The 25938-nt window shown below is 34.5% G+C and overlaps 1 protein-coding gene across 11 annotated transcripts in view; it reads right to left on the bottom strand.

The window, feature by feature from the left end:
- The window catches only part of LOC125682084 (cell adhesion molecule-related/down-regulated by oncogenes-like), a 230502-nt gene that overhangs the window by 146396 nt on the left and 58168 nt on the right, over positions 1 to 25938 (bottom strand). For all 11 annotated transcript variants that reach the window (XM_048922483.2, XM_048922482.2, XM_048922479.2 and 8 more), the window contains one exon: positions 19412 to 19705. In XM_048922483.2, the coding sequence (XP_048778440.1) occupies positions 19412 to 19705 (294 nt within the window). The remainder of the gene's footprint in view (positions 1 to 19411; positions 19706 to 25938) is intronic.

The following is a 25938-nucleotide window of genomic DNA, read 5'->3' as shown; positions in this document are numbered from 1 at the left end:
ATATTTTCCTTACATGTATATACGTGTTACCTATAGGGAGAGCTCCGCTCTCACGGCCTTTCGGACCGTGAGAGGGCTTTGCCCTCTATAATGAAAATTTAAAAATAAATCGATAAATTCAACTATCCGATCGGGCATGTATATGCCCCCCCCCCCCCCCCGCGAACCTATCTAATAAAAAAAATGAAATTCATATGATAATCCCCTTGTAGCAATTCTATGTTCCAAAAGAGAAAATTAGAACATTTTTTATAATATTGTACATAATCCTAGTTGTAACACAATGATGAAATATTTCAGCATTCACATATAATAATTGAATAAAATTGCAACATAATTGATTTCAGCCCCTCTCCTGGAATGCTGTTGTTGTGAGGATACATTAATTAAGATTAATTCACAAAACTAGAATTAATTAATTATTTTTCAGTCGTTAATAGCAAGTGGCATGGTTGATTATCATGAGAGGGGGGGGGGGGTGTCATCGTGGTTTGCATTACCGGACATATTAAAAGGAAATGGATTGAAGACCTTATTATTTTTAGTCGCGGGAAAAAAACCCAAAATTTTTTTAAAATGTTTTCAATCCGACAGCACTAATTCAGTACCTGTGATCCCTCACATATTCTAACAATTTTTAAGAAGTCAGTCTCTCTTTTTTCTTGTTAGAATAATAAATTCCTATTGAGAATTTAGTATTTTAATCGATTACGTCCCGGTAGGATGACTTTTAACAAGTATGTATTTAGATCCGCCACTGCCTGTCTTATTGTGACGTACGTCAAAACGTAGACATGATGTCACACATCATCTTAGCCTGCCTTTCATAAACACTGCACTTTGTTAAACATTTCGCCTAATGGTGCACTAAATTTTGGAGCTAGGAGGCCACAAGATTAGGATGATAATCCACGTAAGTTCACAATCATATTCCAAGGTGTGACTTTGCGAGATCTCAGCCATTTTTGACAAGGGACTTCTGGGATTGGTGTCAAAAAATTTTCCTTGTTAGCGGTTGAGATTTAGCTCGGATTATTTTCCGCGCTCTAGTCATTAGAGCTCGCAGTACGAGCCAGCGCTTTGCGCTGGCTCGCTGCGCTCGCTATTATTTTAAATAATTTACACAAGAATTATAATGAAATGTTTGAGTTGGTTTTCCATCTACAAAATCTGGGAATGGGGTGGGATCGAGTCTATTTGAATATTGAATTTGGGTAACAAATATCCCTATTTCAAAGTAGAAAAGAGGCAGTTTTGAACACGCTTAGAAGTCAAGCTTCGACACCCCCCCCCCCCCCTCCCCCCAATGGCGTCAAAAATCATACACTTATGTTGTTACCTCATATTTGCTAAAAACACATATAACGGCATTCATACAAAATTATTTAATCCAGATAAGGTCCCAACTGTTATGATTTATGGTTATGTATTTCAAAAATATGACTTTAGACAAAGTCATAATCAATGTATGTCACGACAATCATGACCTAAGTACGTTGGTTCGAGTTGCGCAGTGACTTCGAAAATGTCATAATCATATCTCCTTAACCAAAAAGTACACAAAAATAATTATCAATTACATAGCAAGAGAGAGAGAGAGAGAGAATGAATTTTTTAACAAGCAAAGTTTGATCTATAGGTTGCCCCCTTTTCTATATAGTAGTAAAAACCAACATTTTCTGAGCAGATATTAAACATGAAAGTTTATTTCTGATACAAAACCGATTTACAAAAACAACATTCATGAAAAATGTCAAACACCTCTCTATCGAAGCCCTGCCTGCACCTGTAATTGTATTCTATTTATACGTACTGTATCCTGATAAAAATAATGAACCAGGATAATTACACAATTAAGTAAAGCAACACAGCTGCTTTTTAAGGTCTCCAAAGTTCAAACTATTGGTTTAATTTAAATTGGGTAATGAAAACAAATGAAGACTAAATTTCATTGGGATCCTTTTCAAATGTTAGAAATTGTTGCAAAATAAACTTAATATATTTGACAGCGAGATTCATTATTTCTCTTGTTTCACTGCATCCTCAGAAACCCATGGTTGATTACACTTCGTTCCTCTCTCCATCGTGATGGAGAGAGGATCGAAGCATAATCAACTGTGGGTTTCCGACAATGGTTTCACCGAGGAAATGCAGATAGGTGGTTTAGAGTGTATTGGATATATTCTTACAGTTTATTTTATCCTTTTAAGGAAGTTAGCTCCTGAGCTTTTGAGCACAACTGCGCAGGATGCACAACTAAGTATTTACTGGTTCAATTAATACTGATCCCATTAGTGCAAACATTATACACATCTATTAATGAATCCTATCCAATTGAAAAAAATTGTGCCAATTCAAAATTTGAAAGAGTTTTGCATGGACTGCATTTTGTGGCGGAAGGATTGATTAATCAAAAAGTTCTAAATCTGCATGATATTAGAGTTTCTGATCCATCTAATATGTATTCTATTTTTATACTCCTGTACGTGTATTTCAGTTTTATAATTTATGATAGAAGTAGTTGAGACTTGGAACTAGATCAAATGTTGTAAATTATTAATTTGGTTGATATATTTTTCCAAATAGAACACCGATTCTTAAGAATGTTTAAATTGATTTCCTTGAAATTTTGTATAAATTCAAATTCAATATTTTCGCCAATAATTTAAAAATTGGTCTCCAACCACCACTTTTTTTAGTTCCTTTTTAAATTTTAAGACAAGACCTTGAAAATTATGTGACATTTTAGAAAAAGGCATTACTCCTAATATGTCTTTTTAAACTCTCAAATTTGATATCATGAATTTATTTCGTATATCAAGTGCAAAACGGTAATTAATTATTTCCGTTACTTGTATTAATCTTTTTTTTATCTGTAGTGTAAGAAGACATAATTATGTATCTATTTTATGTAAGGCCTTTTTTTTTTTATTCAGTTGGTTTACGGATCCGCCGCACTGATTTTTTGGGATGTTGGGAAAAAAAATAAAATGGTTTTTCACTCCTTTTTATATTTCCGACGCTGTAATTTTTCCTTTTCACAAAAACAAATTTATTTATAACTTTACTTGACTTCATCAATAAGACTTTAAAACTTAAAAGTAAATTCTTAGACAAAATATATGCTTGGTAAGGTCAGTCAGGATTTTAGTACTTCAGGTGATTAGTGCGTCCCTATATATACGTCATGGATGCCATCTTTTGAATGGAAAAACGATGTGGTTCTTTTATTTTGGGATTTACATAACTAAACGGTAAACAATGGACATTTGATAATGATAGAAAGTTAATTTAATAAACAAATAACATTTTTGAAGGAAACAGCATTGTTGCCAAGGTGCACAATGGTCGCTATAATACCACCGGCTGTCTTAAGTTGACAGTGAAGAGAATATTAAAGTTGATAATAAAACATTGACCTCAAATCAAGTTCATTTTTATAACTTAACATTTTGTCATTTGAACTTTTTTTTTTTTACCTCCTCCAAACGGATTTAAAAATTTTGAAATCCGTACACCAATTTAAAAAAAAAATTGGCCTAATGATGGATTTATGTTGCTTATATTGTGTTGACACCAACAGACAAATCAAGTTTAATTATTTAAATAAATTTTAAGTGCAACAAGATTGCTACACGTAGCCATGTCCCCCACCGCCGCAAAAAAAAGTTGAAGCACAAAAGTCCCATAACTCCTGTAAAATTTGTCGAATCAAAATGACGGCGCAATATGATCAACTACATATGGTGACTAACAATCCTACAAAATTTGAACAAAATCCGTTGAGTGGTTTCGGAGGAGTTGCGTCCACAAAGTGTTTCTATAGTGTAGCATGTACAAATTTAACAAAGTTCGATAACTCCTGTAAAATTTGTCGAGTCAAAATGACAGCACAATATGATCAACTACATATGGTGACTAACAATCCTACAAAATTTGAATGAAATCTGGTGAGTGGTTTCGGAGGAGTTGCGTCCACAAAGTGTTCCTATAGTACTACATATGTACAAATTCAACAAAGTCCCATAACTCCTGTAAAATTTGTCGAATAAAAATGGTGGCACAATATGATCAACTACACATGGTGACTAACAATCCTACAAATTATGAACAAAATCTATTGAGCGGTTTCTGAGGAGTTGTGTCCACAAAGTGTTCCTATAGTGTAGCACGTACAAGTTCAACAAAGTCCCATAACTCCTGTAAAAATTGTCGATTCAAAATGGCAGCGAAATATGATCAACTACACATGGTGACTAACAATCCTACAAAATATGAACAAAATCCGTAGAGCGGTTTCGGAGGAGTTGCGTCCACAAAGTGAAGTGGGACTGACGGACAGACGGTAAGACGCACAGACACCGGTATTTCTATGTCCCCTTCCGCATTGCGGTGGGGGACAAAAAGGTCATGTTTAGAACACAGTAGCTCAATAACAAGCATTGCGACCCTACTTTTTCTTTTCATTTTCCTAATTCTCCTTCAACATAGAAATGAAAAATACACTTCCCAAAAAATTGACATTACTTCAAATGTCAGGTGCAAACTTCTTTAAACAGATTTTTTATGTCTAATTGATTATTCTTGATAATAATTGGATTACAACACAGTGCAAGTCTTGCACACTTTGGCTCCAGGGACATAAAGTTATACAAAATATGAAAGCCAAGTCAATAGTTCAGGATATTGCCCAGGTTAACTTTCTTTTAAAGTAGGTCAAAATCGAATGTCAAGGTTACAATTAATAAGTTCAAAAAATTTGGTATCAAAAGAAAAGTCTCATCACAAGGAATGCATACATGAATATAAAAGATGTATCACTCACCATTCAAATTAAGAAAGGCTCAAGTTTTCTGTTAAAGTTTTGAAATTTGGGTCAAACTCCAAATGAAATTCCCTGCCATAAAGAATCTATATACAAAATATCAAAGCTTTACCTTAAATAGCTAAAGAGATATAGCCTATGTTAGGTTTTCTTAAAAGTAGATCATACTCCAACTGGTCATGGTCACAAGATACCAAAACAAAGGTCTTGTCACAAGCATCAAACATTGTTTGAAGAAGCCAGTGTCTGAGAAAGTGGAAAGCAAGACCACATGCAAAACTCATTTTATCTGTAACTGCTGAGGTGCGAGCATACTCAGAGAAGAAGAATTATAGATAGTACCAAATTATACAAAAACAATTCAGTAAGATATATAATAAGTAATTATTATTATATATTCTTAAGCAAAAAGATTGCAATGAACTCAAAAATAAACATGACTGCACTAAGTGAAGAAATGTTTTGATACAAAGCACAAAGAAATTCACTATTATATTGATACCCATTTCCACCCCTGGTCAGGGTTGAACTCACAACCTGCGGAACCTGCGTAATTGGTTGAGCGGTCTAGCACGCTGCTAGGAGATTTGGTTCTGTAGGTCAGGAGTTCAACCCCGGGCAGGGACGGAAGTCATACATGCCAACTTTCCCAATTTATGCGAGATTCTTCCAATTTGAAGCAGTCAAAAAGGCAAATCCCAGTAGGGAATGCAAAAATACCCCGAAATCCTGAATTTCTAAAAATATCTCCCGTTTTATGACAACAAACCCCAATTTCCAACCCAAATTTGAAGTCCCGCACCATTTTTTTGTGGCTATCCAATCAGAAAATGGGACAATAGTCAGCCATTGCTGTTTACCTGTGGCGCGTGGTATCGGGGTGGTGTAATTTATTACCTGTGTTTATTGGACAGTGAGGAGCAATATGTTCTGATAGTAATAAATCAGGAAGACGGATTTCAAATTCACACATTCTCTACACAAACGTGAATGACAACGATGATAGAGTCACGTACCACCAAACAATCGAACATTCCCAACTTTCACCTTTTGGGATGGCTGACAGCATCCATGATATGCAATATATCAAATATATTTTTTCAGTTATAATGATAAAGGCTATCAAAATCTATAAAGATGCACAATAAAATTATACAGGGCTTAGTATTCAATATAACCTAGACTTTGTAATATGAAATTTGCATAAGTCTGTACTTAATTAGCCAGTTAAATTTTGATGTTGAATTTGATATTAGCAAGTAGCCTTAATTCCAAATTAAAAGCCTTAATTCCAAATTAAAAACATATTTTGAGGATTTTTTTTCTTCTGGTTATTATTTTAGATGTTATGGGTGCAAAGGTTTTGTTCGCAAACTTCGTGGCAGGGCAGAACACTCCATTTCTGGTTGCAATGCAGATTGTTCCACCCGCCTCTACAGACAGCAAGATCTCATTTGTAGTTGTACCTAAATGCATGTGCTTTAATTTAAATTTTCATATATAGTCCAGTAATGTTATGGTGCAAAAGGATGCAACTTTTAGTACTATTCAATAATATGCAGGGGTCCGTGTTTGCCCAACTCTTTATTTTGTATTGCTTATAGTATAGTTATGAGATTGATCACTGTTCGTTATCTTCATCTTTCATACTTGTAACACTACAAAACTATGCAGTATTCAACAATTAAAACAATATTGTACAATGTACTGTCTGTTCTTCTCTCAACAATTGTTTGAAGCTAATTGTTTCATGCAAGGGGTTGAAAGCTCGTCTTTACTGTGTTGAAACATGTTTAATTATGGATTTTTTGTGCCTCTTTTTATATTGTAATTGTAATTAAAAGATTTATATAGCGCCCTATCAACATCAGTTCTCTAAAGCGCTTTACAAATGTGAGAGAAAAGATAATATAAAATCGATGTGCACATACATGTGAATAAAATATTCATAGTGTCAGAATTAATTATTAATATATAGCACCTAATGTAATGATATAATTACCCTAATAACATATAAATAAATTTAAAACAACCCTTAGGGATAATTAAATACATAGAAAGGACATAAGTATAATAACAAACTACAGTTGAAATAGCAACTGAAGGGTTTTTTTTCGTTTGTTTCTTTGGGTTTTTCTATAAAAAAAAAAAACAAAAAACAAAAAAAACAAAAAAAAAATGTAACAGCACTGTAAGAGCTGTAATGTAAGGGCACTAAAAGTATGTAAAAAAAAAAATCACAAATCAAAAGCTAATCTAAAAAGATGCATTTTGAGGTCAGCTTTAAAACTAGACAGTGTCTGAGTTTAAAAGGCAGAGAGTTCCAGAGACTCAATGCAGCCTTATCCAAACGTCGATCCCCATGTTTTCGTACGTGTCCGAGGTACCTGGAGAGGATGCAGAGGTTCGGATCTTAGTGATTGTGTGGGATTGTAAACTGTAAGGATATCTTTATGTAAACTGAAGATAGGTTGTTGAGAGAAATGAAAGTATGAAGAAGGATATCTTATATTGAATTCTGTATTCAACTTGGAGCCAGTGAAGATCCAGGGTTCGACATTCATGCTCGTCACCTCGTCATTTCCACCCTGAAATGGTTTTTGATGACCTGATTGTTAACCTAGTTCACCCAAATGGCGACCTGGTGACGAGTTTGGATTGTCAGTAAATTTTGTATATATATAGAAAATGAATACATTAAATGAAAATAATATGAAAAGAAATAAAATCTAGAGGGTAAAAAAGTTAGTAATTTGGTCTGCTGTGATATAAACGGAAGTTGTCTTTCAGAATTCCGGAAATAACCATTTTACATTTTCTTGCGCAAGAGCAAAACATACGGTTAAACAATGTGGGCAATAGGCCTAGTTCGGTAATGAAACTGGGTTACTGACGCATAAACAATCTTAGAAAATGTTACACTATATAGGAAACTTTAAGGACAGAAAGAACGGTTGAAATTCTGTCTGAAATAAATTGAAAGATATGTGAGAATGAGAATAGTGGTGTTTTTTCTTCAAATCTGGGCCCTTTAAGGGCATACAAGAATAACAAACATAAAGTAAACTTTAGTGAGGGGAAAGAAATCTAAATGATTGATATTATACAGAAAATGTCCATTTCGAATATAAAGTGAATGAAGTTGAGAAAAGGTTGAATGTTAGTCAGAGCAGAGCAAAGAGAATGTAGTCACAGTAGAGAGCATGGGATGCTGTCTGGCGTGTTTCATACCGATTGTTAGGCCGTTCTTGGCACATTGATTTTTACTACAGATAACTCCGTTTACCTGATCGGATAGGGCTCACAGCGGGTGTGACCGGTCGACAGGGGATGCTTACTCTTCCTAGGCACTAGCTGATCCCACCTCTGGTGTGTCCAGAGGTCTGTATTTGCCCAACTATCTATTTTGTATTGCTTATAGGAGTTATGAGATTGATCATTGTTCGTTATCTTCACCTTTCAGAGAGAGAAAACAATGTGTGCAAAGAGAGAATTACATGTATTGAGATTCAGTTTGAAACTGAAATATAAATGCAATAGATTTAGAAAAATAATATATTCAAAGTCTGTTTTGTTTAATATTTTTGTTTGGGTAACCTGAAACCCATTTGGGCAACCTGAGATCAGTACCTAGGTTGCCCAAATGGCGAGTCCAAATTCTGACGAGTGTCGAACCCTGAGATCTATTAGAACAGGGATTTTTTTTAGCGTGTTATTAATCTTGCAGCTGTGTTTTGTGCCCTTTAAAGTTTGCTGGTGTGTTGAGAATGAACATCAAAAAGCAATGCATTTCTGTAATCTAATCTGGATGTAACTAACGAGTTTACTAGAGTTTTACATGCTTCATCATTGATAAATGGAGGGATACAGCCAGTTCTGCAAATGTTCACGTATGCTAAGCGGGGAAATAGACAGTGTTTTTCTATGGTAAGGGATTTGTCAAAGAATACACCACCTAAATTTTTTACAACACAGTCACCAAATTCAAGATCAAAACTTATCACATCTTTCAGTCTGTGTTTTGGTGCGAAGACTACAAGTTCAGTTTTATCTTCATTGAGTTTGAGGAGGTTGATACTCATCCACATATGGATGTCCGACAAACAACTTGAGTCTTTGAGACATATCGGTCCAACTGTCACCAGGTTCAACGATGATATAGATCTGGGTGTCATCGGCGTATATATGATACGTCATATCATGACGTCTGCATACTTCCCCTAAGGGTTTTGAAAAAAAAGACAGTAGAGTCCCGGACCCAGGACTGAGCCTTATGATACACCATATTCGAGGGGACAAGCATTGGACAACAATGAACCGACGGCAACACGTTGATATCTATCACTAAGATAAGATTTAACCCATTTTAATGCAGATCCAGTGATACCAAACAATTGTCCATACGAAATTGCAATAGGATATTGTGGTCTATGACATCAAAAGCCGAGCAATACAAGGATATAGCCAACTGTTATTGTCAAGTGCAAATACGATGTCATGATGTGTCCACTTGGGTCCAATTCACAAGATTTGGGTGCTGAGTTCATGATGTAGTGCAGTTTCTGTAGAGTGTCCCATTCTGTACGCGGACTGAAAAATGGCATGCAGTTGATGCATCTTCAGATGAGCTTCGATTCATTTTACAATAACCTTTTCTTCGAAACGAACAAGAGATTTGACACAGGGCGATAGTTTATGAAAATTTCTTTATCAAGCCCTCGCTTTTCAGTAATGGTCGAACGATTGCCTGCTTAAATTCAGTCACTAGGAACAATGGATTCCAACAGCAACTTGTTTATGATTAAAGTGATGGATGGCAAGAAACTCTCAATGCATTGTTTCAATAGATGCGTAGAAACTGGGTCCAATTCACAAGATTTGGGTGCCGAGTTCATAAGGAGTTTTCAAATTTCTCCCATAGTTGCAGGTGCAAATTTCGTAAAGTGTTCACCATCAAATGGAATATCATAAAAGGATCTTTTGCGCCATTGTTTGAAGCAATAGATTCACAAACTGATAAACAGATATTGCTTATTTTTCCATGAAAATTTTTGACAAAGTTTTCTGATAATTCCTTTCCCTCAGAAGATGATGGTAAAATAGGTTTGGACGTGTTACCCATGAGCCGATTCGTCAGACAATAGAGATTCTTAGAGTCTCTGCCACACTCGGTGATTTTGTGTGAATAATATTCCTTTTTACACTGTCAGAGTTAAGGATTTGCTGTATGTTCGAACTGATTCCTTATATATTTGATGTTGTACAGTCAAACGTGTTTGTCGCCATGTATGTTCTGTTTTTCGCTTATTTCGTTTTAGTACATGAAGTTCTTCTGTAAACCACTGCGAATTATGCCTAACAATCGCATTTCTTTCTTGCATAGGTGCGTGGTCATTTATCACAATACGGATACTCTAATTGTAAAGACCTACTAGCTTTCTTCAATTCTTTATTTTTGATAACTGGGACTCAATGTCCAGGCAAAACTTGTCATGTTCAATCTCGCGTATTTTGCGAAAGGAAAAGGACTTCATTGTTTTTGAGGTCTTTTTGATCACAAAATGAAACACCTTTTGCAGTGAAAGCGAAATGTCGTCGAACCGACGGACATGTCCGGTAATTTGACTCTCGGTCCAGTAAACTTCGTTATATTTCCGGTCCGAATGTCCGGTGACTTTTCGGCAATGGTTTCGGAAACTACGTTTCAACTTCCAGTTCCGTTTATAAAAAAAAAACATACGAAAACGGCAACATGTTGCAATTAAAATGGAACAGTAATGCAGTCCCCGGTAACCCTTTAAAATGAAAATCCAATGACCAGGAGGCTCAAAGTCTTTCATGTTTTAATATAAAAATAATACTACTTTTTTTCGGTCTGGTAAAATGTGATTCGGTCCGGTAATGTTCCTGTGTTTACCAGACCAAATGTCCTATAAAACATTTCAACATTTCACGATCACTGCTTTTGAGTCACATATGAGTTGATTATCAATGGTTGAAGCGGAATTCAAGATTGTGCTATCATCCCTGGTAATGATTATGTCCAGTATATGTCTGCGCACATAGTAGGAACAGGTATATGCTGTGTTAACCCATGCTCTTTGAGAGAGTTCATGAACATTTGGGATTTTGAGACCTTAACCATGTCAAGATGGAAATTCATGTCACCTGTGATCATGAGTTCATGAACATTTGGGAATTTGGGTCCTTAACCATGTCAAGATGGTAATTCATGGAAATTCATGTCACCTGTGATAATGAATTTGCCCGATGAAACAACATGGCGATTTACATTGTAAGTGCGACCATTTATAGCAAAATTCAGAAAGTTGTTGTGATGGTGGCCGATAGACAATACATATTAGAATTTTCAAGTTCTGTGTCATGCACTGTGCATTCCATGTGCTCAAAATGATGGAACGAATCATGTAACTGTAAGTGAGTGGAATGAAGATTTTTGTTTTAAATGAATGCAACACCGCCACCTTTACGGTTCTTTCTGGGGATGTGGAGTATATCATAACCATCCGGAATGAGTTCTCCTATCACTATGCTGTATGTGTCACTTCCGAGCCATGTTTCAGTTAACGCCAAGGCATCAATGCTGTTACTGTATATAGTAAACATGTCTCTCAATTGATTTATGAGAGCATGTTCTACGTAGGATCAATTTTTAAACAGAGGCAGGCTACTGACAAATAAGTTGACATTAAAGGGGTTTCAACAGCCTTGTTTAAAGTCAGCATTTCACAATTTCTATGAATGTTATCATGATCAAGAAATACATTTCATTTTTGAAAATACATGAGGGTAAGAACTGTGACAACTCATGCAGGCATACTACATGAAGTGCATTATTACTTTTCATTTGTCAACATTCCCAGCCTTAAAATAAATGTATTAAATTTATCAAGATTCATCGCATTGTTCAAAACTGCAGCACATTCATGAGGAAATGGCTATTACTATAGTTTGTAAAGATACACTGTATCAAAGACAAAATCATTTCATTTTTGAAAATACATGAGGGTAAGAACTGTGACAACTCATGCAGGCATACTACATGAAGTGCATTATTACTTTTCATTTGTCAACATTCCCAGCCTTAAAATAAATGTATTACATTTATCAAGATTCATCGCATTGTTCAAAACTGCAGCACATTCATGAGGAAATGGCTATTACTATAGTTTGTAAAGATACAGTATCAAAGACAAAATCATTGGAAATGTAAATATTTGCAAACATAACCTGTCATTAGATATGTCTTAAGTGTTCATACCAATTGTTAAACCATTCTTTACATACTGATTTTGACTACAGATTACTTCATTTACCTCATAAAGATATAGCATAGGGTTCACAGGTGTGTGTGACAGACCAGTCAATAGTGCATCCTTAATCCTCCTAGGCCCCTGATCCCAGGTGTTTCCCCTACTCTCAATTTTGTATTCTTTATAAAATTCATTAGATTGATCACTGTTTGTTATATTCACTTTTTCATTGTAACCTAATGTGGCTTTTATGAAGATAGTTTTTATGTTAAAGTTTAAGGTCACTTGATACAAACAAAACAAGAGGCCCATGGGCCACATCGCTCACCTGAGTCACCTTGGTCCATATCAGAAGACTTTCTATATATATTTGCATGTAAAACCGTAGTCCTTATTATGGCCCCAACCTACCCCTGGAGGCCATAGTTTTTGCAAACTTGAATCTACACTATGTCAGAAAGCTTTCATGTAAATGTGAACTTCTTTGGCCCAATGGTTCACAAGATGAAGATATTTGAAGATTTTTCCTATATATTTGTATGTAAAACTTTGATCCCCCCTTGTGGCCCCATCCTACCCCGAGGGGCCATGATTTGAACAAACTTGAATCTGCACTATATCAGAAAGCTTTCATGTAAATCTCAGCTTTTCTGGGTCAGTGGTTCTTGAGAAGAAGATTTTTTTTTAAAAATTCCCTATATATTTGTATGTAAAACTTTGATCCCCTATTGTGGCCCCATCCTACAACAGGGGGCCATGATTTGAACAAACTTACCTCTGCTCTATGTTAGGAAGCTGTTCATGTGAATATCAGCTTTTCTGGCTCAGTGGTTCTTGAGAAGAAGATTCTTAAAGAATGTCCCTATATATTTGTATGTAAAACTTTGATCCCCCTTAAAGCCCCATCCAACCCCCAGGGGCCATGATTTGAACAAACTTGAATCTGCACTATGTCAGAAAGCTTTCATGTAAATATCAGCTTTTCTGGCTTAGTGGTTCTTGAGAAGAAGATTTTTAAAGATTTTTCCTATATATTTGTATGTAAAACTTTGATCCCCTATTGTGGCCCCATCCAACCCCCGGGGGCCATGATTTTAACAATTTAGAATCTGCACTATATCAGGAAGCTTTCATATAAATCTCAGCTTTTCTGGCTCAGTGGTTCTTGAGAAGAAGATTTTTAAAGATTTTTCCTATATATTTGTATGTAAAACTTTGATCCCCTATTGTGGACCCATCCGACCCCCGGGGGCCATGATTTTAACAATTTAGAATCTGCACTACCTGATAAAGCTTATCTATAAATTTCATCTTTTCTAGCCCAGTGGTTCTTGAGAAGAAGATTTTTAATGACTCTACCCTATTTTTACCTTTTCTTGATTATCTCCCCTTGGAAGGTGGCCTGGCCCTTTATTTTAACAATTTAGAATTCCCTTTACCTAAGGATGCTTTGTGCCAACTTTGGTTGAAATTGGCCCAGTGGTTTTTAAGAAGAAGTTAAAAATGTTAAAAGTTTACAGACGGACAGACAGACGGACGCCGGAATACAGGTGATCAGAAAAGCTCACTTGAGCTTTTAGCTCAAGTGAGCTAAAAATGATAGGGTGATATATATTTTTTGGATTATTTTGGATGCAATAAGTACAAAAACTAGAAACTCATTACTTTATTAATGAGTAGGTCCTCTGTTACTCGACTTCCGGTGCACAGCTTCTTGTTCATGGGAGAACCATTCAAATATATCTGAGAAAGTGCCTTGACAAAAAATGCGAAAACAATGATCTAAATTTGAAAAGGAAACTAAAATTCATAACAAATGGTGTGGTCGAGAACTTCCGGTGATGTTTTACTTTTAAATTCCAGCGTCTCCTTATCAATTATAAGCCCTGAAAGTTTCATGTCTCTATCTAAAATCGTTCTACACCAAGAACAGGGGAGGGGGACAAAAAGGTTGGTGCTGACCTGCCCACCGGAAGTGAACTTTTTGTCATATCTTTAATATAATTAAAAGTCAAATAGTTTTTATTATATTTAAAAATGTCATTTTGATTAAATGTTTCATAGATGAGCAATTCTCTTATTGGAAATTATATTCCATCCTGTGACGACTGGAAGCGACGGACGAAAATAACAGATATATATCAGAAGTCTACAGACTATAGTCATTCATTCGTTTAAGTTTCATTATTTAATCTCAAATAGTTCACTTCCGACCGGTGACAACAGAAAGTGACAATGATAAACCTTATTACAGAGCTACAAATCACCATCAATCATCCCTAAAAGTTTAATGACTCAATCTTTAACCGTTTGAGAAAACGCCCGGACAAAATGTAATTTGAAATAAGGAAATTTGGACGTAATTCGTGACCGGAAGCGGAAGTGAAGTTGGCAAAAATTAAAAAAAAAAGTCTAGATCATCCTATGCAAAATCTTTCCTGAAAGTTTCATGAAAATCTATCCAGCCATTTTTGAGAAATTGCGTGAAAAAAATTGGTAAGAAAAAGAACAACAATAATAATAATAATAGAGGAAAAGAAACATAAGAATCACTATAAGGTCTTCCATTGAGACGGAAGACCTTAATAAACCGTACAATCACTATAAGATCTTCCGTCTGAAATGGAAGACCTTAATAAAATTTCTAAAATATGGGATTTGTAAACTTTCTATATGTTCAAATTTTGCAATATATTATTCCTCCCTATATAACTCTATACAAATTCTCCCCATTGTTTTGGATTTAAATGAGAAGTCAATCATAAGAATTACATTCTATACTAGACTGTAAACTGGATTCATTTTATTTATAAAAATATTTTAGTTTCTCTTATTCATCAATTGTGAAAAAAGTTTGTTTGTAGCAAGTGTTGATAAACCAGTATTGCACCCTCATCCTTAAATATATATTGTCTAACAAACTTTCATGTCTGATTCTGGATTCTTGAGAATTTTAAACCTTTCACTTTATTCTGACACCTTGGATTTCCCAATATCTCCCCTTGGAGAAGAGCAAAATTAAGCAAAACTTAAAATTGGGTCTTTAATTGTTTGCTGCTTTTTGCAAATTAGGCTGTAGTTAGAATTGGTCAAGTACACTGTAGTAATGGAGAAGAGGAGATATAAAAGTTTATGACAATAGCAATTATCACAGTAAAAATGGAAAAAATTCATGTCAACAGCATTAATTAAAATGAGCATTCTGTCACCTAATCTTAATTCACATCCATTTATTAAGATTATATTCCATGATACAGCCACCATGACAACTAGTACAATCATAAAGGCATAAAGGAATGCCATTATACTCTATCAATTACTTTGCAGACATAGCATGTATCACACGAGTACCGAGTTTTTCTTTTTATCCAGTTGATCATTACTTTGACATTTATGAAATTCATCCAGATTGAGGAGGGTTTCTTTTTCTGTTTGGCTACAGAAGATTTGAGAAAAGATTGGCCATGCAGCTATTGGTCTGCTGCTGATACACAGAATGTACTGTCTTCTTATCTCTGAAAACAATCACCAGACATATGCAGGACATCACATACATCATGTCAACTGTCATAACTTAGCATACAAGCATTTATCTGCCTATCTCAAAACCCTGGAGAAAACAAAATTCATTCAATGAAGAAAATAACTGTCCTGTTCTTCAAAAACAGGTAATTAAAAAAAATTGAGAATGGAAATCATGTACAGTTCTCTATCAAGTGTTCATTTTTTTCTAATGAAGTTGAGCCACTAATCTAATAGATAATTAACTCATCTGCATCAGCAGCAAGAAGACTAAAGCCCACACTTTTCGTGTTATAAAATAAATAACTGCCATGTTGACATGACAGTTGTGAATACACCAAAAACAATATCAGTCTTCTAAACCAGCAGTTATTATTTTTTTACTGGGGTTCAAAGTGGGATAATTTTTTCTCTCTCGCATCAAAACAAGAAATAGCTCTGAAATAAAACATTTGCCTTTTTCTTTTCTGTAAGTCAAAGTATTCCAGATATGTTCAAATTCAAATCTTTCTCATATGATCTCCAATCTAAATTCTATGCCATATCCTTTTTCCACCCTCACAAAAAAATTTAACTGCCAGCTTAAACATTTTGTCAGGTTGCACTTTTAGTTCATAAAAATGTGCATAATTATGTGAAGTAAAGTTTATATCAAAGTTTTATGATCTTCGGGGAAACTTTCAACAGTCTACAATTCTTAAATGAAAGCCACGTAAAGCGAAAATATTCTTACATGCAATCAGAAAACTTGACATCAGAAATCGCAAAATTTCTAATGCTTAACTTTATTAGTTTTCCACAGAATTTTAGAAAATTTAATGACTATGTATGTGTCTCTGAAAGATGATGCATCTCTCATTAAAAGCATGTAAACAAAGAAATGATTTTAAAGTACTTCAAAAAATCTTCTCATATGATAGCGATCTCAATTGCCAAAAGACTGAAAATCTGTGTGGATGTCAAAATTATTTACGAGAAGGCATACTGAATCTCATCCGAAATTTGGATCAAATTTAAGATTCTCTATATTCATGTGTCATTGTGCAATCAGAGCAAAAAACTATTTCTTGTCAACTTTTGCTATGATCTAAGACTTGAAATCAAATCTGCATTATACTGGTCAAAGCGTGCAGAAATTTTAATGGCTGGCAAGATCCATATTTCAGGTCATAAATAATCTTTAAATGACTAAATTTTTTAAACAAGCAGAAAAAATATGTTTAAATAAACAGATGAAAGATATTTTTTACAAGCTTGTGTGAAAGAAAGACCAGGGATTCATGCCTCCATGATTAGTTTCTGTTCTGTCATTTTATTTAAAGCCTGAAATCTTGTCTTGTTTAGAACTACAATGTACCTGATATTCATTTTGAAAAATGCTTTCAGACATGCATATTTGCATGCTAAGACATTCACAATATTCATTGTAGATTCAAAATTGAAGTCCAAGGATGTCTTCACTATATTCTAAAGTGCATCTGTTATTGAATTCCAAGTTATCACATCCACATTAGATATATAAAGAACATATTTTCATCTTTTTCCTCTCCTGTCAGTCCAAGAATAAATGATTTTAGGGTTAGACTTAACATAAAATGGGGACATTTGGTAAATGTATTTTGATTAAATCAGGTGAAAAAGTTGGATACTGGCACCAAAGACTAACTCTCAGAAAAAGAAATTTTCTTGCCAATACTGTTTTAGTTATGTATATTGTCTTACAGAAAACAATAGAAACTAGTTCTAATTGTAACGGGGACCGTTACATATCTTCCCCAAACCTCCCCCAATCAAAAAGTGATGTCCTTGTGAATCTATAGCAAAAAATCAATTTAATTTTAGCCTTTAATTACATGTAGTACGTTCAATATGGTCATTTCAGTACCAAGAAATGAAAGAAAGCGTTGCACGTGCATACACGCGCACGTGTGTATGATTCCGAATTTTTGTTGATGTCGTTCAACAGGCATTTGTATCATATACCCACAGTATGAATTTCATAACGTTTCCACCAAATATAAGGAAGTTATAGCGATTTTAAAATCGTCCAATCAGAATTCAGCACACGTGCATGCACGTGCTGAGCAGTAATTCTAACCACAGCAATTTGTAAAGAGTACCAAGACACATCTAAACCCCTAATATCAATAGAATTTGATGAAAAACAAAAACGTTATCGTCCTTTAAAAATTGAATATTTGAAAAACGATGCACGCGCATGCGCTGGCATTTTTTTGTTACACCAATATATAGATACACATATCGTCTACGTATGCTGTGAATATCATCTCATTCGCTTCATAAATAAGATAGTTACAAACGTTTTAGTATTATCCAATCAAAATGAAGCGCACATGCATGCGCGTGCAAATAGGTAATTTGGACCATGCAAATCAGTTAAGAGTCTCAATATATACCTATGATATGAATTTCAAGCCATTTCAATGAAAAACAAAAAAGTTAGACTGATTCCAAAGTGTACAAATTTTGTAATGCACGTGCACACGCATGCGTGCGTGTGCAGACAAAATAACTATTATTTTTCATATCTACAAATGATATACTATCATCCTATTTAGGTTTCATATCGATCCCTTTAATATTCTGATTTTCCATTTTTTGTACCAAAATTGCAGTGCACGTGCGCGCGTGTGCATGCAAGTTAAGACAAAATGACTATCACTATGCACATCTACAAACGCTATACTATCATCCTGGAAAGATTCATATCGATCCCTTTTGTAGTTTCTGAGAACAGTACCGGGCAAAAAAGTACCAGAGAAAAAGAATAATAATAATAATAATAATAACGAGCTATAACTGTGTTGGGATGCCAACACAAATGTCTCCGAACACCTCCCCATGTCAGAAATGCTTTTTGATGCCAGATATGCACTCAAGATCCTCAAAAAACCCTAGAAACTAAATTTGGTTGAAATCCGATGAATCTGATTTTTGGCCGTCATTTTCTTCAATGGTGGCCATTTTGAAACATTTGAAAATAGATTGGAAGGAAATACTGATGTTAGAAATGAACTGTGGACCCTCCAAATACCCCAGAAACCAAATATTGTAGAGATTTTAACATTTTCAAATATTTTGGTATATGGCGGCCATTTTGAAAATGGCGGCTCAAAAAATATTTTTGATGGTGGGAATGAACTCGGGGTCACCAAATTACCCTAGAAATAAAATTTGGTTGAAATCCGACAACCTTGATTTTTTTAAGTTTTTGGCCGCCATTTTGAAAATTTGGAAAGTTGATTGCACCCCTCCTCATGACCCTTTATCAGCTCACAAAGTTTGAAGTGGATCTGTCGAATCGCGCGGACAAATTTCTCTGGAAAGAAGAGGAATAAGAAGAAGAAGAAAAATAAGAATAATAAGAAACAGAGCAAAAACAATATGTCTCCGACACTTTGTGTTCGGAGACATAAAAACATAAAAACATGGGAAACATAAAAATTAAGTCCAAGGGCCACAACTCCTTTAAAAAACATTGGACAGCATTCCCCTTGCAATATGCACAGCTCAAAATTGTGATCTTCCTTTGTACCAATTTTCACCAAAATCCCACAAAGAGTTTAAGGAGTTGCAAAGAGTGAAGACAAAGTTAAAATGACAGACAGACAGACCGATAACAGCGGTATAGCATAATACGCCCGCATTTTTATGCGGGTGTATATGAATGGACAACCACAGAAAATACCTGTTATACGATATGCTCATGAGTAAATTTCTTACCGTATAAACAAAGCATAACATGCTATAGTATGGAACCCTTGCTTACCTGCTTTGGAGAGCCTTGCTGGTTTGCTGGCCAGGGACCCTGCATTATTTGTGGCTATACACTGGTAGATTCCTTCATTGGATTCAGCTTTTCGCCTCTGTTTAAACTTTTGTATATATAAATTTGTTCCATTCATTTGGAAATTCCTAGCATCATTCTCCTTCACAAAATCTCCATTAAACTTCCATCGCACAACAGTACTTTCCTGGTCACTGACTTTGCAGGGTAGTATCACTGAAGACTCTGGGGCCACAGCCATAGACTCTGGTTCCTCCAGGAACTGGGGCACCATGCCTAAGATTACAAAATTACTATTAAAATCCTGACAGTTTATTTCTTTCAAAATTACCTATTCAAATTGTTACAAAATAAACAAGAGGCCCATGGGCCACATCACTCACCTGAGTTACCTTGGCCAATATTTAAAGATTTTCCCTATATATATTCACATGTCAAACTTTTATCCCTAATGTGGCCTCAACCTACCCCCTGATGTCATGATTTTTAAAATGTTGAATTTGCACTGTCAGGAAGCTTAAGCTATCATGTAAATGTAAACTTTTCTGGCCCAGTGGTTCTCGAGAAGAAGATTTTTAAAGATATTCCCTATATATTTTTATCTAAAACTTTGATCTCCTATTGTGGCCCCACCCAACCCTCGGAGGCCGTGATGTTAACAAACTTTAATTTGCACTTAATCTCAGGAAGCTTTCATGTAAATGTAAACCTTTCTGGCCCCGTGGTTCTCGAGAAGGTTTAGTTTTTTAAAGATTTTCCCTATATATTTGCATGTAAAACTTTGATCCCCTATTGTTGCCACAACCTACCCCCGGGGGTCATGGTTTTAACAAACCTGAATCTGCACTAAGTCATGAAGCTTTTATGTAAATTTCAGCTCTTCTGGCTTAGTGGTTCTTGAGAAGATTTTTAAATGACCCCGGTCACCCTATTTTTGCATTTTTGTGATTATCTCTCCTTCATTTGAACAAATTTGTATTCCTTCACCCAAGGATGCTTTTTGCCAAGTTCGGTTGAAATTGACTCCGTGGTTCTGGAGAAGAAGTTAAAATGTGAAGAGTTTACAGACAGACCGACGACAGACAATGGGTGATCAGAAAATCTCACTTGAGCTTTCAGCTCAGATGAGCTAAATATTAGAGATAAAATTGCAATGACAAATCATCAGATATGGACAAAATTTATAGGAAATAAATGAATAGATGTACACATTCTTTTCATTCATTTTGAGGGGTTTTTTTTACAATTATTTTCTATTTCTTTTCAGAAGCCAATTAAATCTCATGTATTTACAAGGTTTGCTTTTTATTTACCCTATCTTTATCAAATGTTTATTGCACACCTCTTGTGATTAAAGAAAAAAAACTTGCTCTGCATTGAACATGTTCCATTTTAGATTGAAGCTTTGGGGCATAAATTGCACATTCATCAAGTTTAAAACCTATACATGAAAATGATGATGGGTAAACCAAAGTGAGTGTCAAAACAGACTGATATATAGTATGTGCCATCAAGTGGTGGATCTGAGCTCTAGAATCATCTGTCTTTACTAATTGCACAAAAACTAAATCCCAATTTACCATATGTTTAATTCACAAAACACATAATCCTGTAAAAATCAAGCCATGGGAATGAAACATGCACATATTAATCTCAATTAAAATGCTTGGATAGCAAAACTAAATCAGCTGCCAGAGTACTTTCTGAAAACTCTGCACTTCAAGTAACACAGAAGAATGGAAATCCTCTTGAATCAGGTAATTGTTTGAGTAAGTTTAAGGGTGTATCTGTCATTATATCCATGTAGTTGACTGATGATTCTGAAAAGCATCAATGTTCTACAAAAGGTTAAAATGGAACGTATGGTTGATTTTCATAAGAAAAGGGAAACATTAGTCATTAAATGTACATTTTAAGTCTGATCCCTGGCTATTTTGTGGTCAGTATGTATGACACTTATGAATGGGGGACAATGGCTAAAACACAGTACAGGTTGCCCTGGAGATGCTTCCTCTCAAAAGAATGTTCCCATGTTAAAGAGTTTAGTATTGGTCACATTTCAAAGGCTGCAAAACTTTATTATAATGTTGGGGATTTTTTTGATAATGTGGAAAAGTTTGCCTACCACTTTTGCAATATCAACCAATAACAAGTGAAGAAGTTGAGTTATAGAGAATGGCAAAAATTACAGGTAGATTGATAAGTCATCTAGAGGGAATAACTCCAAACAATTTCAAAAGGTTCCAGCTGCTTCCATCGACAATAAAGCAACTTGTTTTGCCATATTAATATTTGCCTTAGGAATTTGAAGAAAAAAAAGGAAAAAGGTTTCAGTCCAATTTCTCTTGTTCTATTTAAGAGGTGACCCATCATTGTTCTTCCCATTGGCACATTTTGTAAAATATATTAATCTTAATACTTTCAACAGCTGATGGACAAAGAAGACAGACTTTTTCCTAAAAATCTGAAGGGTAATGTGTTTGTAAAGGGTTAATGTCTGCCTAATGGCTAAAACAAGAGGAACTTACATCCAGTTCCAAACCAAGCAATGTCTTTTTAATACTGTTAATGGCTGTTAACACTGCAGGATGGGGTGATTAAGTTAATTGGAAAATGCACAAAATATTTGTACACTATGTAGATAAGAAATTGAGAATTAGTTTTAGATGAAAACTTTGGGGCCAGCTATGGGAGCTAAAAATATCAGAAATGAAGTTATGCTCATCATTTCCCACTGAATTCAAACAATCAAGAATTCCAACTGACAAAAAAAAAAAAAAAAAAAAATATGATAAAATTTTTAATTTCTCAATGTGTTATATTATATAAAGTTTTAATTTCTCTGTTCCTATGTGTACATCAACACCTATAGTAAGCAATATATCTTAATTATTGCATTTTTATGGAGTGTAGGGACTCATATTGCCACACAATTGTGGAGTGGGTGTGGTGGTTCACTACAGAATGAAGAATCCACATTTTAAATGCGGAACACACTAGAGCAATTGCCTAAAAGTGAAAAACATATTTCTTATCTGATAAGGTCAGATATATGCTGATATAATAAATAATTACCACATCATAAATTTATTTATTTTTTTACACAATTCTTTTTATTTCTGTAAACAATCTGTATATATCATAATACCTGTGCAAATATGCATAACAAAGATAATGCAAGGATACACAGACATGTTTTATATATATGAGAGAGAGAGAGAGAGAGAGAGAGAGAGAGAGAGAGAGAGATTAGTTCCATCTGTTCCACTAGGCATACATTTTTTTGCTATCACCATTTTTGTAAACTATGAATTTTTGTGGGTTTTACGAAAGTAGGATATTGCAAAACGAATGCTGAATGATTTCTCAGTACATTCTTACTGTATAAATATAGTACTTCAACCAAAGGATAAGAGTATTTTTTACCATGAATACCTAAAATAAAAGATTTTTTTGTAAAAACCAATCAAAAGTTTGTTTAATCATCTATGTAAAGTTCAAATTCTTCTAGGAATGAACTTTATCACATTCCCACAGTACATGTTCAATGTTTCCTCCTCTCTGTGACAAAACTAAGTACACATCTTCAAGTTTACATCTTTAATTTTGAATTGAAACGAATTTGTTGCTGAAATTCTGTTGATTATTATATATATTGAAACCATTGGAGTTTGCAGTTTTTGGTTATCTTGAAAGATAGTATGTTTAAAATTTTCCATGCTCTGGTATCTATATATCTAAAAGTTTACTCCATCCTATTGTACCTGCAGTCACTGAAGAGCTTTTGTTTAAAATTTAGTAAAAGAACTTTTCTTACACTTCAATACATTATAAATGTTTGTTCTATGGATTTGGTAACCTAGCTATTAGATTTAGTATTTTAAATCCAAGTCTTTATAGTATGAGTAATACATTGAAACTTCTCCAAACCAGCCCCTCAGAAAACCGTTTCTCCCTGAATATCAGCCGATTTGCAAAGTCCCGGCAGAAATCTTAACATTTCCTTACAAAGAAATAAATTCTTACAAAACTGGCCACCCCTGAAAACCAGACACTGACCACTTTTTAAAGAACATTTGTTAACAAACATGGTATTTTACCTCTATAATACCAGGCACTTTTGGAAGACAAGAACATTTTGGCCAGAAGAGTGATCAAGATCAGCTAGGTGTGAAAATGACCCACCAACTGGCCAGGTGTGAAATTATCAACTAGAGGTGTGAAAAACACCAGTGGTTTCTAGAATTTCTATGGTTTACCTGTGCTGTCTACAGTGTTAAGTGACTCTTGGCTAATCCAAGTGACCCTTCCAAAAATTGTACAAAATGTTAATAAACAGATATGAATATATTGAATTAATACAGTATCAAATGCCATATTGTTGCACCATACGTATGGATATAAGTGGTAGTTAATAAAGAACAAACCCATGGCTGTTAATGATAATTATCAAAAGATAAATTAATTTTCTTCCCTTACAGAAAATAATTGTTTCCTTAAGGAATGAAGCTAATCCATGTTGACCTATGTTATATAATATAATGTAACTTGGTGCAGTTTACACTTTATAATCCACAAAGCGGATTATAAGAAGCGTAAGCTGCACCAATTAATTAAGTTACATTATATCGTATAACATAGGTCAACATTAGCTTCATTCCTTATAATTTAATGTAAAAAGACAAAACTATACACTGTACAAGTCTTCATTTATACAAAAAAATAAACAATCACTGAGAAATAGAAATCACTTGTACTGCACAAGGATTCACTTAGCTGTTAACGGACCTAGGAAGCGTCGAACGAGAAAACCGTGCGCCATCTTGGTTCTATGCATAACCGGTGCATGTACTTTATTAATCAAATTTTAAAATGCAAGTTGGTGTTTTCAACAAATCCTGATTTAGAAGATATGTGTAGGCTACAATATGTAGGCCTACTGTTTACAGCTCAGCGCAAAATCGACTTTTGACACGCTCCAACAGAGAGTACCGGAGAGCTGTTTATTTTTTATAAATACGTCATACACCAGAAAATGCTACATGAATTGCGGTTTCTTGACTTTATAAAAGTTCTAAACTAAATTATAATTTACCATTACATATGCAGCATTGTCACCTATTAAATCCGACACAGTAAAATGTAAACACAGAATGTCATCCACATGTCATTGATTTGGCGTGACGCCATCTGGTACATCGATGTACATTTTGTAATACATGACGCACAATATATGATTTGATAGGCGGATCAAGCAATCCCTCAAGTGAAAATATATTTTAGAATGAAACAACAAAGTTGCAAGTACTTATTATACCATTATTTTGCAAATGATATCATTGTGTCAGAATTAGTATCCGACGAGTTTTTACCGTCAATGTTTTTTTTACTTATAAGTTAAAAAAAATATGTACGCCTTGTTTAACATCGAGAAAAAAGTCAAACGAAGGTATTTTATTCTGCACGGTTTGTTCTGTTGATTTTCTATTTCATAGAAGGCCTACAAATTTACGGTGCTACAATGCGAAATTTTTTAAAAAGTAGTGCCGTTTTGGGTTGACACGCCCCGTGTCCCCATACCAAGTTACATTACACAAAATAAACTAAATTTTTTCAGTGTATTCAGTCAATCAAATTGCATGTTGCAAGTAAAATTAAATTATATAGAAATATTCAAATAACAATTTCATATTTACTACTGTACTTTTGAAAACGTCAAAACATATTTGTTAATGACATAAAGCGATGGACGTAAACAGAGTTTTTATAGGTGACAGGAATATTACAATAATAGGCCTCTGTGTTTTCTTTATGTATCCTAGCTGTTATAGATTTTCAGATTAAAAGTAGTTGATTTCAGCAAGAATATTTCTTGTAATAATTACCTGTATGTATACAAGAGGACTAATTTGATTTCCACTGATAATTGATCACCAGATCAAAGTGAAAAATACCTACTTAGTGAAAATTAAGACAAAATGTCTCTAAATGCTAAATTCTCGGTAAACTGGCCACCCCTTTAAACCAGCTGGTTTTTTTTCTTTTTGTTTTGACGGTCCGAAAGCCGGCCGGTTTAGAGAAGTTTCACTGTACTTGCATATAAGAAGTTAATTTTCACATTTGGAGAAGGCTTAAAATAAAAATTGATTACCGGTATGTTTGATGTACAGGCCAACCGACCAGTCAAATTTGCCCCGACCCAATCATTTTTTCAGCACTTTGAAATTTAAAATTTTTTTTGTTCTCTAGAAAATAGGCATGTTCCGTATTTATTAGGCCTAATTGTTTTATGAATTTTTTAAATTCAAAATGTCCTTTGAGCAACTCAAAATAAAAGTGTAAAACATTAATTATTTTCTGTTCAACATACAAGGCAATGGGTGATATTTGCGTGTGTTAAACGAAATACTTCGATTAATAATAAAAAGGGCTTTTCATCAATCGCCTTCCCTGTGCACATAATGAAATTATAAAATCTGATATTTTCGGAAAAATTTCCGCATCACACA

The sequence above is a fragment of the Ostrea edulis genome, chromosome 2 (genome assembly GCF_947568905.1).
Source record: "Ostrea edulis chromosome 2, xbOstEdul1.1, whole genome shotgun sequence".
Classification (NCBI taxonomy): Eukaryota; Metazoa; Mollusca; class Bivalvia; order Ostreida; family Ostreidae; genus Ostrea; species Ostrea edulis.
The sequence above is the reverse complement of the archived record's forward strand: the minus strand, read 5'-3'. Positions and strand labels throughout refer to the sequence as shown.